This window comes from Fusarium tjaetaba (genome assembly GCF_013396195.1).
Source record: "Fusarium tjaetaba strain NRRL 66243 chromosome Unknown NRRL66243_c0000022, whole genome shotgun sequence".
Taxonomy (NCBI): Eukaryota; Fungi; Ascomycota; class Sordariomycetes; order Hypocreales; family Nectriaceae; genus Fusarium; species Fusarium tjaetaba.
In genome coordinates this window covers 137,497-154,524 of record NW_023501218.1, presented here as the reverse complement: position 1 = coordinate 154,524, position 17,028 = coordinate 137,497, and the positions used below count along the sequence as shown (strand labels likewise).

The 17,028-nt window shown below is 48.3% G+C and overlaps 4 protein-coding genes across 4 annotated transcripts; 2 read left to right on the top strand and 2 right to left on the bottom strand.

The window, feature by feature from the left end:
• Window positions 1–1,100: 1,100 nt before the first annotated feature.
• On the top strand, window positions 1,101–3,494 carry FTJAE_1018 (transcriptional activator acu-15; the record flags this gene model as incomplete). The annotated part of the gene is made up of 5 exons (XM_037342995.1): window positions 1,101–1,351; window positions 1,419–1,476; window positions 1,549–2,807; window positions 2,857–3,068; window positions 3,121–3,494. 5 exons carry the CDS (start codon window positions 1,101–1,103, stop codon window positions 3,492–3,494), a joined length of 2,154 nt encoding a protein of 717 aa, XP_037211885.1.
• A 1,001-nt stretch (window positions 3,495–4,495) lies between these two features.
• Window positions 4,496–6,849, top strand: FTJAE_1017 (interferon-induced GTP-binding Mx; the record flags this gene model as incomplete). Its single annotated transcript, XM_037342984.1, has 4 exons — window positions 4,496–4,609; window positions 4,663–4,908; window positions 4,961–6,091; window positions 6,142–6,849. The coding sequence occupies 4 exons, from the start codon at window positions 4,496–4,498 to the stop codon at window positions 6,847–6,849; spliced, it is 2,199 nt and encodes a 732-aa protein (XP_037211884.1).
• Window positions 6,850–7,378: 529 nt separating this feature from the next.
• Window positions 7,379–9,845, bottom strand: FTJAE_1016 (major facilitator superfamily transporter; the record flags this gene model as incomplete). Its single annotated transcript, XM_037342973.1, has 6 exons — window positions 7,379–8,428; window positions 8,478–8,970; window positions 9,080–9,129; window positions 9,180–9,312; window positions 9,375–9,606; window positions 9,665–9,845. 6 exons carry the CDS (start codon window positions 9,843–9,845, stop codon window positions 7,379–7,381), a joined length of 2,139 nt encoding a protein of 712 aa, XP_037211883.1.
• A 4,976-nt stretch (window positions 9,846–14,821) lies between these two features.
• FTJAE_1015 (homoserine o-acetyltransferase) lies at window positions 14,822–16,479 on the bottom strand (the record flags this gene model as incomplete). The annotated part of the gene is made up of 3 exons (XM_037342962.1): window positions 14,822–15,848; window positions 15,926–16,312; window positions 16,430–16,479. The coding sequence occupies 3 exons, from the start codon at window positions 16,477–16,479 to the stop codon at window positions 14,822–14,824; spliced, it is 1,464 nt and encodes a 487-aa protein (XP_037211882.1).
• Between the last annotated feature and the right edge of the window lie 549 nt (window positions 16,480–17,028).

The window sequence follows — 17,028 nt, the reverse complement described above, 5'->3', positions numbered from 1 at the left end:
TGAACTGGAGGATGCTTGGATGCTACAAGGTGGTCGTTAAGAAGAGGTTGATGGGCTCGCCTCTGACGGGATCTCGGTGACATGCTTGATACGCCGGACAAAAGACGGGAATGAAGGAGAGGATGGAGATTTTCAGTGGCGTCACTGGGTCACGGGGAGCTCGTGCAAGTCTCGACCCTTGGCGTGGGTGGAATCGACGATTAGTGGCGGAAGTCGGAGGGAAGAGGCCGCGCGACGGACCGAGAGTGAAGGTGATTGTGTGTGTTATCACGGGGAGTTGAGAGACTGAAACCAATGGTGTCTTAGCTTGTATAACTGCTGCCTAGGGTGTCTGTGACTCAAGGATACTTTGTTTGATCAAGAAAATCTCGAGTAAATATCATAAGTTTGTTTACAAGCGAGTGACTAACGGCTGTCGAAGCGAACATGATGAATTCTCTGATTCTCATGTATGTACGTAATTAGTTGACCCTTGTTTCTGGATGTCGGGGAGGTCGGGGAGTTGTCGAGGCCCTTGATGGATCCGATGACCATCAACGCCAATGAATGTAGCCGATGACCGATGGCCGATGATCCGTCCGGTCTCCATATAATTTTGGGGGGAATCGACTTCAAACCGTCATCAAGACCCTTTCTATCCGGGGGAATGCATGAGGATAGAGCAATAAGTTATGGAGACTATAGAAGAATGAGGTCAGAGTATTTCGAGTCTGTATTGCATCAGACAGATATTCAATATATCATCATATTCATTATGTGCAAATGGAAGTCCCCGATAAGTACGCCGACGTCCCGACACCCGGAATCAGAAATCTCCACTTGAAAGCTAGACACTACACTACTCGGCGACTACCGACAACCGTGACCGTGAGAGAAAATGGCCACCCCGGCGGCCGAGAGTCTCGTCTTAGAGCGCAGCAGCGCATCCATCCATCCATGGTCATGGTCAAGGGGTGAGCGAGTCACGACCGATTTTTCTCGTTCCCTTCTTGACATCAATCAATTGACGACCCGACCCGCAAACTGTCAATCTCCCCGTTGCTTCAACCTCCAAAATCAAAAGGAGACAGAGACCGAGACCGACGACCCGAAAGGCCACAATGACAAAGTCAAAGGCTTCTTCTCCCGGGTCATCGGCTTCCGCTTCGGCCACCCGCCGACAACACGCAACTTCTGCCACTGCCAGACCCGGAAAAGCGAGGTCTCTAGCTTGTCGACAGTGTCGCGATCGTAAAATCCGCTGTGACGGTGCTCGACCTGTCTGCGATTCGTGTTCACGACGCGGTCTCTGTGCTGATCAGTGTGTTTATCCTGAGATTGAGCATGAGGGCTCCATCGCTTCGTCGCGGAGGTGAGTTTTGAGTCAAAAAGCCACCGTCATCATATCATGTAGATAAGAAACTAAAACTCAATGATAGCTACATCCGTGCTCTCCAGAAGCGAGTCCAGGAACTCGAGGAGAAGGAGAAGCAGCTAGTAAGTCTTTTTACAACAAGTACCTTAACTCATATTCCCTACGCTCAGGACTTGCACTCATACGCCCTCTAGGAATTAGTAGCTCACGGCCACAATGCCTTCATCGCTACGACGCCTGCGCAAGAGGAACGGAGAAAACTATCTACGTCGCCCAGTGTTGTGTCTGAGCGTATAGCCAGACCTCCAAGACATGTTGACCATGCTCTTCCTCCGATTCACACTGACTCTGGTTATTCTTTGCTCAGCTTCTCTTCCAGAGCTGGTTCACTACCTGTAGTTCACGAACCAGTCAGCTACTACTCTCGCCCACATCATCTCATGGGCGCTAGTCCACCATTGACAGATGATCTCGAAGATGCTGCTCCAGCCAAGCCTTCATCTTTTGGCTCCTATTCTTCCAATGTCAAGGCGGCTTTGATGCTCCAGAAGATCACTCTTCCGCCAGCAGACCTCATGGACGAGTTATTAGCAGAGTACTTCAACATTGACTGGATCGCCATGCCTGTTATTCACCGACCATCCTTCTACCAGCGATATCATCGCCTCATCGCAGTTGCAAACTCTCGCTACCGCCGTGACATTCCCCTCGAGGAAGCCACCGAGCTCGCAGCCACCTACTCTCTCCTTTTAGGAATGCTAGCCATTGGTCAACTTGCCAAGACATCGGTCGCAGAATCTGTCGAGTCGCACGTATCTCACGCCTTCGAATTTCACCAGCAAGCCAAGACTCTTCTCCTCGTCGACCTTCTATCCGTGTCATCTCTCCCCGTCGTCCAAGCTTTGATTGTCCATGCTAGATTCTTACGACGAGCTGGTGCGGTTCAAGAGAGTTGGATGTTGACTGGCATGGCTCTGCGGCTCGCAGAAGGTCTCATGCTTCATATCGATCTCCCAGGAAAGGCACAGGCCGAACGCGAGGAACGGAGAAGGACATGGTGTGCTTGTGCTCTGCTTGTCAGGATGCAGAATTCCCCTGGAAGCCAAACAAACCCATCATTTGGCACGTTCCCCCAGGAAATCGATGACGAATATCTCGAGGCTTTTCCTCACAACCCCGATCGAGTTCAACCCTGCGATACCCCTTCACGACTATCTTTCTTCAACCAAACTTTGAAACTGTACGACGATATTCTTCAGCCTGTCCAAGATTCTTTCAACCACAAAACAGATTCTGGTAAAGAATCGATCTCTGATATTCTATCTGATGCACTGAAGTTGGACTGCGATTTGGAAGAATGGCATGCCGCTATTCCCGAGCATCTGCGCGTCAAGTTCCCCTGCACACAACCCGAGGCTATTTTCCGTCGCCAAGCAACTTTGTTGCGCATGAGGTATGTTGATGAACTACATGTCGAGACATCATGAGCTAACAAATGACAGATATCTTGAGACCAAAGCTTTGATTCCCCGAATAGCAATCATGAAGCTTATCAGCAGCAATGCATCACAACCAACTTCAATAATGGCAAAATCGATGCTCGCAGGCCTATTCGAGTCATGCTATGCTGCAAGCGTGGAGCTGGAAGATATCATGGCTCGCGAGAGGAGATTGGTGACTTTTGACGGTCCTCCCGAGAGTCACTCTGCCATTGGTAAGTCAAGACAACCTTCTTCTACTACGATATTTATTCTAACTCTCATCAGCCCTTAGCATAATTGGCATGACCCTCACCGTCTTGGTCCAACATCATCTCTTCAGAGACATAATCACCAATCCCGCCCCTGTAACTGAAGAAGCCACACGATGCCTCGCAACAGCCAAGCAATACACCACTTCAACACACCCGCTCGCCGAGCGATTTGTTCATACTCTCGAGTCAGCCTTGCAGCCTCCATCCCGATGTGTTTCTCCCCGCGGAGTCTTGGACCCTGCCCTCGAGCCTAAGACTGTTGGGCCTGTGCTGTCGAATTTGACCGAAGCCCCTGGGGCTGTGGAGATGGCCTTGCTAGAGGCTTGGTATATGGGGAGGCAAGATCTTGCTTCTTTGCCTGTTACGGAAATTGTTTCTTTGTGGTGATTGGCTATATATACAGCTATATATGGGATTGGAAAAAGGTTAGGCGTTTTTATTTAGCTAGCGAGATACCCCCAGCATGAATTAATGGAATGAATGTTATGTTGAATCCAACTTGATCTAATTGCCTTTGGTGTTGTGCTCTGTTCTGGCTGCCTCCAGAGGCCGTGGCCAACAGGCCGGTATAAGTGGCCGGGGTGGACTTTTCCAGGGCTTGCGCATTTCAAGGGTTCTCGTCTCCCCTGAGTTATCCTTTATATGAAAGAATTCGCATGCGCCTCTATAGATCACATCACGCCAGCCCTGCTAGTTACAGCAGTTGGCCAAAGTTTTACAGGGGTCGACCAACAACTTGAGAGAAGAGACAACAAAAAAGAGCCCGCATACAGGGCCTGTTCTCTAGAGATGAAACTCCACGATAGTAGCATGGCGCAGCTGTCGGAGGCCGACCACCCCATAACAGAGGACAATTTCTTTGAAGATCAAATCTGATAGGTGCCTGCAAGGCAGAATCTGAGTCTCAATTGGTTCAATTCACACATCAATTTGGGCTGGTGTTTCGGTGAATGCAGCATTCCGCCTCCAGTTCATTCACATACTTAGTATCAAGGCCGCAGATTGCACCATCACATTCCATAGCATGAATAAGGCAGAAATAACATGGCCCTCTACAGGCTTTAGAACTGTATTAAATAGAAGCGTTGAAATTGTTGGGCCCTGAGGAAGGGTCTCCTTTAGGTGACCGTAACGTACAGCTGCCAGCCACTGCAAGCACCCGAGAATCCTTGGGTTTCTATCTGTGAGTGATTCATAGGGCTCTAGTAAGAGTTCAGCAGACAAGGTATAAATTCTTCTCTCTCCCCAGGCTCATCTTCTTTTCTCTTTTTTTTTCTTCCACCGCTAAATTCATATGGTGGCCGTTATCCCTCCCCTCATCATACGCAACCTCAACAAGTCAAGCGACATACAGTATACACTCTTGCAAAGAACTTCATCTTGTCAAGATGACTACCGCAAAGACTGTCAAGTCCGAGCAAGGACTCGGTAATCGAGCTCTTCTGGACAAGATGGACAAGCTGCGAGAGCTCGGCATCTCCAACATGGTGCCGCTCCCTCAGGTATGTCTTTCATGTCACTTCGCAGCGAACATTTGCAGCTGACGTCAATATAGATGGTTGTCGTTGGTGACCAAAGTGCTGGAAAGTCCAGTGTTCTGGAATCTCTCACTGGATTTCACTTCCCTCGCTCGGTGACTCTCTGCACTCGCCATGCAACAGAGATCATCTGTCGTCGTGAAGAAACTGAGAGCATCGTTGTCTCTATCCATGCTGTCGATGCGGATGAAGAACAAGCAAAGTCCTTTCATCGCACTGCAACTAACCTCGATGCCGAGGAGTTTGCTCAGATATTTCAAGATGTAAGTGACATATTCTCGTCGCTTATGGTATCGTCTAACGTAGTCTTTATAGGCTGCCAAGGTGATGGGCATCAAGTCTGAGTCTGGTGATGGCTCCGCTGGCTCTGCCTTCAGTCGCGATGTTCTCCGCGTCGAAATCAGCGGCCCCAACGAAGATCACTTGACTGTCATCGATGTTCCTGGAATGTTTGAGAACGTCACTCCCGGCGTCACCACCAAGGAAGACATTGAGCTCGTCAAGAACATGGTACAGAATTACATCCAAGAATCACGCACCATCATCCTCGCTGTCGTTCCTTGCAACGGCGACATTGCGAACCAGAAGATTCTCACCTACGCCAAGGAAGTCGACCCTGAGGGTAAGCGAACTCTCGGCGTTCTCACGAAACCTGACCTGGCTGTCGAACAAGCTACAAAGGGTGTTGTCATTGACCTTGTGAACGGAAAGCGACGTGATCTCCAGCTTGGATACTGTGTTGTGAAGAACCGAAGCGCAGATGATAGTTCTTCCAGTCCTGAGGAGCGAACTCGCGCTGAGAAGGAGTTCTTCTCCAAAGCGCCTTGGACTACGCTATCCCCTGACAGACTTGGTATCCCGGCGCTCAAGGTTCGTGTCCAACAGCTCCTCATGGACCGAACCAAGAGCGAGTTCCCCAAGGTCCGCACTGAGCTCGGTACTAAGCAAAGGGAATGCGAGACGCTTCTCAAGTCGATGGGTGAATCTCGTAGTACTGAGGCGGAACAACGCATCTATCTTGGACACGTTGCCGCTCAGTTTGTACAAATCAAGAACTTCGGCCTCGATGCGTATTACACGCGTCACAAGATCTTTGAGAATGAGGACTTGAAGCTCATCACCCGTATTCGTGAAATCAACGAGGGCTTTGGACAGGTTCTTTACGAAAAGGGGCACACGCGAAACTTCTTTGTATCAGGTGAGGATGAAGCTGCGGAGACAAATGAAACGAACGGTGCTACCGATCATGAGGAATATGAGGACGAGGATGTCAAAAGAGGAGAACTGTACAACCAGACGACTTTCGCTATCCCACTTCTTGGAGAAGAGGATCTGGTTGATGACATTCTTTATGATGCCTATCACTGTCCTAAACCTCACGGAGAGGACATTTTGACCTACATCGAGAAGGAGTACCTAACCTCGCGAGGTTATGAGATCGGAACCGTAAGTCTTCGCTATACATTCACACAACAGCAGGGCTAACACTATTATAGTTTAGCGGTGAGATGCTTCCAGTCACTTTCAAAGAACAGTCCAAGAAGTGGCAGCCTATGGCTCGCGCCCATGTCTCCAACGCCATTTTGATCGTCCATCACTTCATCCGCAATGTTCTCAACGCGAGCTGTCCTGACTCTTCTATCCGCGAAGAACTCTGGGCATTTATCCTCGAAGATTTGCAGAATCGCTATCGTCGTGCCGTTGACCACGTCGAGTTTCTACTTGAGGTTGAGTTTGAGGGCAAGAGCATCACCTACAACCCAAACTTCAACGACTCTCTCAATCGCCTCAAGTTCTCTCACATCAAGGATCTTGGTAAAGAGGTTGAGGCAACGATTTTGAAGCCCTTGCCTGACAGTTACGAGGCAGCAGCTCAGAGAGCTCGTCAGCTTGTTGAAGAACATCTCGATCAAGAAACCACCCTCAACTCCACCCGACGGGACATTCACAATGTGCTCCATACTTTCTACGAAAACGCACGCAGTCGTTTCGTCGACGTGGTATGCCAACAGGTCATCGACCATTTCCTTCTGCACGCACCCAGCGGACCCCTTTCGGTTCTGTCTCAGGAAGTAGTCCTTCGTATGACAGCAGAAGAACTCGAGGCTATTGCTGGCGAAGACATGCTCAGTCGAGATCGTCGTGAGAAGTTGACCCGTGATGTGGCCAACCTGAAAGAAGCGCTCAAGGTTCTCCGCGGATGAATTTTTGGCAGACTAGACAACTAGACGAAGTTATTGGTCTTTCATTATGTCTGAGAAGGGTTAGAGAGGATAGACCGCGTTGTTAGACTTTGAGAGAATTGGGATAGTATTGAGGTTTTCGTAGATGGTCTGGCAGAAGAAGTCTTTTGTCAGAAGCTTGTAATAATAGACTGCGAATTCGAGTATCAGCCTTGTTGGTATTTAGTGCCGGTTACCATTCCCAAGTGTATCCCCGTAGACTCGTCGATAACAGACAAGCACAGTATCCTAAGCTTTAGGAGTTTCACGCTCATTATTCATATTCAGTTGAAGTGTCAAAGTCTGCAACTCATGAATTGGGGATTCTTTGTATTCGTTATTCATTCGTACAAGTTGCGAAGCACTTCTGCTCCCAATTCTCCAATGTCGACGTTCAACTCGACAACTATGCAAAAACAAACATCTAAGGTATCATAGTCTAAATTTCATTATTCCACCAACGCCAGAGATATGCGAATCATGCGAACAATACCGATTTTGTCCATCCAGATCATTTTGTCAAGAGACTGCCAACATCCTGAAGCTGGACCGAGTTCAACAGTGGAGGTGGTCCTCCTCTATCTATCCGTCCCCAGCCAGCTCCCCAAGTCGGCGGTGGCTGTGGAGGAGTAGATGAGGATGCAGGCGGGCCTGCTGGAAAGATTTCATCCTCTCCTGTACCAGAGCTTCGAGTGCTCAAAGCGATATCTGTACCGCTGCTCGACTTGGCCTTGCGGTGTCTTCTCCAGATGCGAGGTCTTCGAAGTCGGGATGTCTCAGCCATGAGTTCCGGTGAGGTCATGATACCAACACGATCACTCTTTCGGAAGTGGCTCATTCGGGATCTAGGATACGAGAATCCTGCAGGTTGACCACCCACAAAGGGGTTCCAAGCTCTGAGCTTTGGTGACCCAAGACTGATACTACCATTACATCCAGAATTGTAGCTTGTACGGGGCTCTCCAGAAAGCTCCTCCAAAGTCATGCCCTTGGTCTCCGGAATCAACAAGGAAACCAGAGTACCAAACAACATGAAAAGGGCAAAGAGTTGGAGCAGTCGGTGCATGTTTGGTGCACAATCGGTACCTTTACAACCCTCGGGGGATCCCTGTCGCACCATAGGAATGCTGATACCCTGCGCAATAATTGCTCCAATTTTACCCATGGCAGCCGAGATGCCATGTCCGGTCGATCGATATCGGGTAGGGAAACATTCGCCAGGAACGATGAAAGTGGTCGTGTTAGGGCCAGCATTGAAGAGAAACTGGCCAACAATGTAGAGCGCAAGTAAACCCCCTTGTGGAAGGCTCTTGTAAGCAAAGCCGAGGATACAGAAGATAATGGTGAGCAGGAGAAATCCGAAAACCTGTAGCGGCTTACGACCAAAAGTGTCGACGCTAAGAATGGCAGTCCAGTAGCCAGGAAGTGATCCAGCACATGTCAAAATAATCATTCCGACAGCTTGGTTGTGAAGCTTTTCGAAAAGGGAGTTGCCAGCACCATAGCCCACTGCTTGAAGGACAAAGGTATTATTAAGGCCAAGACCATAGAAAGCGAGGTCCTTTAGACGAATTAGCGGGAGTCAAGCAATGTCAAACAATAGCACTTACCAAAAAGAACCAGGACAAAGTTGTGCCTAATAGCATCTTGAAATTGGCCCATTGGCGGAAGAAGGAAATAAGATCAGACCAGGACGCACGAGGAACGTCAAGGCTACGTCCAGCTATGCGCTTACTCCTGACTTGATGAACAACGTCAAAGGAACCCTTGGACTTGCTCGCAACGTATGCTTTGATGTCGGCATCGGCTTTCTCGACGTCGTGCTCAACATCAAAGGTATATCGAGGGGTTTCCGGGATAGTGATACGGTAATAAAGGGCGGCGCAAGCAGGAATGGCTCCCACTCCAACAATAATTCGCCAGGCTCGGTCAGCGGCCAGTCGGCACTCGAAACCGCATTGGCTTTCGTCAGCAGCTCCAATAAAGGCGTCCTTGAAAGCAACAGTAGTGATTAGGGCAACAATAGCAGCTGCTAGCTGTCCAAGTCCCTGCATAGAGAAGACAGCAGCAACCATAGCGCCGCGCCATCTTGTCGGAGCGAACCTAGCGGGATCTCAGTCAGTTTGAGTTGATCAGGGCGTGTTAGGGGCTTGGTATAAACTAAACCCCAGCCACAAAGTCTGAATGGCAACATGACAGCGAGGACACTTACTCGGAGGTAATGACACTTGAGAGCGGGTAGTCGCCGCCAATTCCAATGCCCTGGATATAGTCAGGAAATGCTGAAAAACGCAAACCCTTTGCAGACTTACCATGATGATACGCCAAAAGATTAGGAGACCTGTCGATCCCATTGCAGGGCTAGACGAAATGAGAGCGCAGCAAAGCGTCGCTAGGATAATAATACCCAATTCAACACCATACATGCGGCGTCGACCAAAGCCACTATTTGAGTTATTAGTATATTCTTTTTTATGAAATGATCGATAAAGACGGGTGGTACTAACTCTGCTAGCCATCCAAAGACGATCATTCCCACTACAATTCCGGCACTCGTAGAGGCCTTGAATGCCTGGTTGACTGGATCGGGGAGATATCCATCATTGCCACTGAAGCCGTTTTGTGGGTTAGGATCACCCCAAAAGACAACTCCAAGTAGTATTGTGATGAGGTTGATGGCAAAAATATCGTAAGAATCAAGGAAGAAACCAACACCTGCTACTAATACAGCGCGGACATCTGATTTTGTCAGCATTGGCTCCAACAATAATACACAAGAATAAAATGAATCACATACGGTATGCACCAAAAGGGACTTTATCAATCTCAGATAAAGCAAGACGGCGGCGAAGATTTGGGTCGGGAATGTGAGAGAAGTCGTTGAAGAAGTTGTGAAAAGCGTTATTACCACCCCAAGTGCGATCCTGCTGAGAGCCTGATGCCGGGGGAGGCAGCATATCTTCGTCGTAGTCTGGCATTTTCAAGTTTAAGGCGAGTAAATATCGGGAGCGATGATATCCGTAATCGACGACATGGGTTGTTCTGTATGGGGGTGCTTCGGGATGAGTTTCGCGATACCGATCTCCACCTCTTCGGGTGCTGCTCCGTTAAGAGATCAGGAATGCATAGAATCGAGACTCTGAATCTTTATGAATTTCGCAGCAATTGACCCAGCTCCTTGAATTATTTCCAGTCCAGTCTGATTGATGCACTGATATCGTCGTTTCCCCAAATTATGATTCGTGGTTGCCGAGTTGTTCACCTCAGTTCGAAGATGGTGGTCGTTCAAGACGATGTTCCAGGATCAAGACCAAAACGTAACTTCCTTCTAATCCAATACCCCCAAACTAATCGGCGATGATTTATCGAGGGCAAGAGAGAGTTGTTCTACAGTTCAAGTTCGACATCGAATACCATGGATCGGGGTTTCGGCGTAGTTGACCGTCGGGGTGTGCGGGTTCGTAGGTGTCGAGGGGATGCGATAGTTGATGATGCAGGTGAAGATAAGGCGAGGCCCTAGCAATGTACAGAGAAGAAGAGGTAATAGAATGAAGAAAATATTACGATCTCACCAACAACAACAATGATAGATGACATGGGGAAGTGAGAGGATTCTAGACAGTTGGGATTGATAGAGAATAGGTAACTACGGCCGGATATAGCGTGCGAGACCGTGCTGTACCTTCCTTGTAGCGGATGGGGGATGCCCTGGGTGATGGATGGATGGGTGGTGATTTTGAGGCAGGTGCAGTGGTGGAGACGCATCTGCGCACGCCTTCCATAATGGAATCTCCGGCCAAGCCACTGCCCACTGTGGAAGCCGAGGAAGAAGCAAGATGGAAAGTCCACTGCACACCCACTCAAGTCTCCCCGAACCAGTAAGAGTTGAGGGTTCGATGCAGACCACTGAGATGAATGGAACACCAAGTTGCCCATGCTTTTAGAGAGCCCACAAGGCCCGCCTTGTTCGAAGCAGGTCATTCTCTTAACCACCTCCTCCTTCGAGCATAGTATATGAGGCCGTACAGGAAAAAAGGTCCAGCTCTAGAGAGGCCGATAGTCCATCTTGCTCAGGTGAATCTCAGCCCAGGGTTTCATACTCAGCTAGAACCCCGTCACTTCACTCCAGACTCAAAAGAGACTCCCTTTTCAAGCAGATGCACCATTGCCCATCCCCTGCAATCCACTAAGTCAGCAGAGCCAATTGGGAGGCATCGGAGGTCAGTGGCCAAACTCGCCCTGGTGGAGAGCACTCGAACCTAACGCCCGCGTCTTACACTGAGATGGCTGCCCCCCACTTGGAGGAACAGGGTCGTTTTTGTGTGTAGTGAGTTTCTGGGTGTGGTGAGATTTGGGGATGTCATTACAGAGTCTATTCAATAAGAGGCTTGCATGTCAATTGAGGCTATTTCGTGATTATTCCTACGCAGGGACATCTCGACCCTGGTTTGCTTGAGCTTTTTCAACTTCCAAATTTGACGCCGTGTTACAGAAATTAGATGTGATGCACTCCGTCAGACTTGACTTGTCAGACAAGGAAGACCCCTTGGCCCCTGTTTTTCCAGAACAAATCACTGACAAAGCTTGTGCCTAAGGCATCGAGCCATGTGTTTTCCTCAGTGAGCAAGAAAACTTGTGGCACTAAGCTAGGATGTCAAAATAAATCAACCTCAAGACTGACTGAGATACACTAGCCCTGCCCAAATACTTTTGTCACTAATTCAACTTTTCTTGCCTCCCCTTGCATGGGAAGGCTTCCAGAAACAATAGAGTCGTTCCATGGATCCATCATCCACATCATTCCGCATTGGGTTCACCACTCAATCTCACCGCGGTCACTTGGTCGCAGATCTCGCCGAACGGCAACTTTCATGATTTGACCGGCGCTTCTTTCACTTCTATTCACGCCCTTTGATCGACGCCGTGTGATGATGGATGACCTGAATTCGTATACATACATCCGAAGGTATCATCACATCAATGACGATGGATTGAAAAAGATCGGCAATGTTATCTGCATCACACTCACACAAAAACATCTTTATCGAGCTTCCCCTCACCTCGTGTCGAGGCCTATCAACACGTGCAGTCCGTCAACAACACTGATGACAGGAAAAAGCACCGAAACGGGCGTATTCTCTGCGTGCTTGTACGTAAATGCTACACATTGTGCAATCTGCCCAGACAAATACAGTGGGTTTATTCCCTTACACAATCGTAAAAGAGCCTACGGACGGCTTCCGGCATACGACAAGATCACTCCCGACTGGGTCGTGCACGGCTGCTGTCGTCGCATGAAGAAACATGGATAGCAGTGTAACACGATAAACGTGACTCTGACTCTGGCTTATCCATTACTCAACCATGTGAAACGAGGCCGGGTTTCCTCTTTCTGATTCTCCAAGAGAAAACAATGACAAGGGCCCCATCTTTTTGCACGTTTACTTTTTGTCAGTCGCTCAGAAGAAACTCCACCATATCAGCTTCGAAAATGCTTCTAGCCGCATTCTCAAGTTTGCCACGGTATGCATGGATCTCAGAAAGAACAATGGCTCTCGCCTGATATTAACGAAAAGAGTAACGCATTACGGGTCTCGTTGCTCTGTGCCTGGATTTGCTTTGCTAATTCTATCAATCTGCGACGCTTGCCGCTTGAAACCGTTACCTAAAGAATAACCTCTAGGCAATTTGCTACAAGATTTTTCTGTTAACTATACGATTTCTTGACTCGGGGCCAAGCAAGCCTCCCTTCAACCCCCATCGTTTTCAATCTCATCTCGGTCGAGAATGAATTCCGACCGAATCGGACCAACAGAGGTACAACGCCCAACGCTTATGGATTCTCAACCTCGTCTCACCACGTCCAGATTCTCGCCTCGTTTGCCTTTTTAACTTCTCAGCTCTTGTTTCGCTTAGAATTTGACAGGGGCCAAGGTCTGGTTCCTCTATCTAACTCAACCAATCGGTGCTCCACGTGTGTTTACTTTCCACAAGGCCCTCCACTGCCTAGGTTGTCACGACTTTTGTATTCTGCAGTGCCTCACTTTAAATGGTTTACGAATCCTTTACCTCATAGGATTATTGTAGACGATACCGTAGCGCTGAGTAATTCCTCTGTCAGTGGGCCGGTGGGCTATCAGAGTGTTACACGTCGAGAAATATCTGCGGTGCAGGCCCAAGTAGCCTAAGCGCATGTCTCGGTATGTAATTGGAAGAGCAGAGACAGAGTGCATCATCATAAGACATTGGTGCTTCTACGATGTTCTCTTGTAGTTGCTACATGTGATATAGAGCTAGAACATGTGCCGAAGATACTTCAAACTAATTCACATTCCAATCTCTCAGAATTGCCTGATAAGAGATGCCTGGCCAGCGTCTGGGCCTCATGTGAAGGGTTGAAAACCATTGCACCATGTTCTCATGTGCAGTGGCTCTAATGGTGTGTTAACAATGTCGTGTCGTCGTCTCAACCAACATCCAGTTCATAAGGGTTCACAACAACACCCTACGCCTTCTGCCAAGTCAGTCAAGGCTCCCGTAAGCCCGGAGTAACATCTAAATCTTCAAGCCCGTGTTTGTTGAAATGTGTATCGAAGTTAATTGCGGCACCCGACAGAAATAGATCCCTCAACGGCCATGACTCTCGAATCCAGTAATCAAGAACCTTCAATAGCCAGTAACACAGCTCCCGGGGAGAAATGCATTGAGCGTCAATAAGCGAAATGCTGATATTATTGGGTGTATCTGCTCAACTTTGTCCTGTTTTCATCAATCTGCATTCCAGGAATGTCACTCGGGACGGCCTCATGTTTTAGTCTCGCCGCCACCACGATCGTTTATCGTAGAACATAGAGCGCCATGTACTCGGTGGCTTCACGTCGTGAATGTGACAAGATCAAATATCGATAATTGTGAATACCATTGTGAAGAACATGGTGGCATCAGGGGGAAGAAAGTTGGCTAGTATGGCTAGCTAACAGACGGCACCACGAACAGCGAGTCCAGTTATTAACGGACATTGACTATTGATTTCAAGCTTCGAAGCTTGAACGCTTCTCAGACCCTTCTAGATTCTTTCATGTAGGGTCTTGAGACAGTCGACGTCTCTCCCTCAATGTCTCGCACACATCCGTGGACTCGCGTATTCCTGTATCGCTAGGCAGTGGATGCCGTTAATAAGTGGACGGGTAACATCGTGATGATCGACTCGGCACTTGTCATCGACTGCATCGCATGGTTCCATTGTCACCCTAGAACAACATGTGTGCGCGTTCTAGAATGCTCTGATGGATATACCCACATGTCTAAGTACCGATACAGAGCTCATCTTCAGTGCCGAAGCCTAGCATTGTCTTAACTAGAACGTGAACTGATAGAAGATGATCTTTTATGGCTTCTAGAACTTGGATTTTGTGGGTTAACTGCAATGGGGTCAAGTTTGCAACATCTTACGATGTTCATTGTGCACTTCAAACATCCCAGTTGCTGGCGTTGGTATGAGTCACTGCTTCTTCTCTCTCGTCCAGGGATATTGAGAACCTCAATCTCGATCCCACAGTAACAATAATATTAGACGAGCTTAGGATGTACTCGAGGTGAGCTTGGGAGACTTCCGATTAGTTATCTTTGACTCTCTTAAGGTAACTGAAGGTTTCGATTGTTTTGCTTCTCAGTGCTCCTGAAGCTCTACAGTTTGAAATCAGGCTCCAATGTGAATTCCTGCTAGACTTGCGCTGCCTGCCTAATATAATCGGCGATGTTGCATGCTATTTGTCCCTAGAAATCGTCACAAGACAGCTTGATCTGACATAAGATTCGATGAAACAATCACTGAGTTAGAAGACAACGCATTAACAACCCAATTGTGCATATTCGGACTCGTCATCATGATTTTCATTCTTGTCTAATTTTCTGAGGCACGACATCAGGCGCCATCCTAACATTACTCCAAGCACTACCACGCAGTAATATCCTCAACTTCAGCTTCTCCAAATGTGCTCGACTTGGTGATTTGTCCAACACTAGCCTCCTCGGGTGCTCCGCCATCCTTGGACATAATATCAGGTAGGACCTCCTTGAAAAATGAGAGGACATAGTTGTTGACTTGCTCAAACTGCAACAAAAATGCATCGTGACCCTCAGGACTGTCAATTCGCTCGAGGCGTGCATTAGGTACGTGCTGTGCAATCTCCTCCTGCTCAGCAAAAGTGAAGAGGCCATCGCTCTCAATGCCCAAAACAAGTGTGGGTTGTTGGATCATAGCTAGTGCATCTGCGATGGTGTCTGCTCGGTTGCGTGACACGTCATGCGTGTCCAATTTACGAGTCATGGCAATGTAGCAGTTGCTGTCGAATCGCGTAACAAACTTACGTCCCTGGTATCGTAGATACGACTGGGCGGAGAAATAGTGCGACTGAGGCAGATCTCCTCCAGTGAGGCTACCATTGGTAGGTCCATGGAATTGAGGATCCGCTACATCGGGCACAGCAGGTGACTCAGCAGTTGAGGCTGCATCAGTTGTGCTGTTCTGGCGAGTTATGGATGTACGCTTTACAACATGGCCGTCGTTGTGAATATGGAAGTGTGCCTCTGAGGGAGTTGAGGGGCGAGGTCGACCTCCAATGGTTTGAACCTTGGATGGGTCGGGGATGTTGCGTCCGAATCTCGACTCAAATGAGTTACGACTTCGATATGTGAGCAGAGCAGACATACGAGCCGCGCCCAGACCAGTTGAAGGAGGATCATCAAAGGCATAATATCCATCGTCGTACTTGGGGTCGGCGTAGATGCTCTGTCGTTGAGCCTCACCCCAGCTGATACCCCAAGCGCTGTGTCTGCTTGAGGTCGCGATAGGGACAATACATCGGATATAGTCCTTGCCAAAGTATGCCCACTCAAGCACAAACATACCACCCAGAGAACCTCCAACAACAGCAGCAAGTTGCTTCACGCCTAGATCATCAAGGATGAGCTTGTGAAGGCTGTCAATGGTTAGCCACTGTTTCTTGTTCAAACGAACCTGAACGCAAGTGTCGAGATTATAGGATCCTGAACTTACTTGACATCATCTCGAATTGTGGTAAGAGGGAACTCGGGCCCATATCGGCCCTTGCTTGGATCATTGTCCTTGGCAGTTACTGGGCTCGCAGTGCCATAAGGACTACCAAGACTGTTCATACAAACAATGAAGAATCTTGAAGTGTCAAAAGCTCGGCCAGGACCTCCGAGTAGAGGACCCCACCAGTCGCTCACATCGGCACTTCCAGTGAGAGCATGGCAGATTACCATGGCATTATTGCCCTCTTCATTGAGTTTGCCGCGAGTTGTATAAGCAACCGGTAGGTTATATAGTGTGACTCCGGACTCGAGAGTGAACTGTGGAACAATCGCTATCTGCTGCTCAGGAATGAGGGCAGAGAACGGGTTCTCAGGCTGTGATTGCGTTCTTTCTTACAGGTATTCAGTCACTGGTCTTCTAGAATGATGAGGAGAGAAGGCATGAAAGGAATGGGGGAAGAGAAGAGAGATGCGGAAGGAATCATGTCATGATAAAGGTAAATACTGACCGTAATGTTGACGAGAATCGCCATTTGTAGTAGTATTTTCAGCCATGGTCGCAGCTGGCATGATCGTATGAGGTTGTCAAAGTCTCTCTCCACGATATCTGCACTGATGTACTTCGTGAGAGGTTATACAAAAAGATCGGACCGGGGTCGCTCCAGGGTCTTAAAGTTTGATATCGAGGTCGCTCAATCTCAGAGTGACTCAACCCGATAAAAATTGGGACTTTTAGGGTATAGATATGTTAGTCAATAGTGCTTTAAAACTCAATTGTCCCAAAAGAAGTGATTCTATGAGTGTTTAGGTGAAAAAACCTGGGCCTTGCTATGGCGTAATTCTGGCTGGTCCCCATGAATGCCATGACTCAGCCAATTGAGATGCTTCCTTTGATGCACGAATTGGCCGGCAACGGAGGATGTGGCGATCACGTGCCGACGTGAGTCTGGGGAACGGTTCGACAATATCAAATTGATTATTTCCGGATTCAAATCAGGTACAATAGGTTAGTTTTCTATTTCGTAACTCAATCTAAATCCTCAGGCTCATCATGTCTATTGTCAACCCAAACCGGCTGTTATTCAATAAGTATTGAGCTCTTAA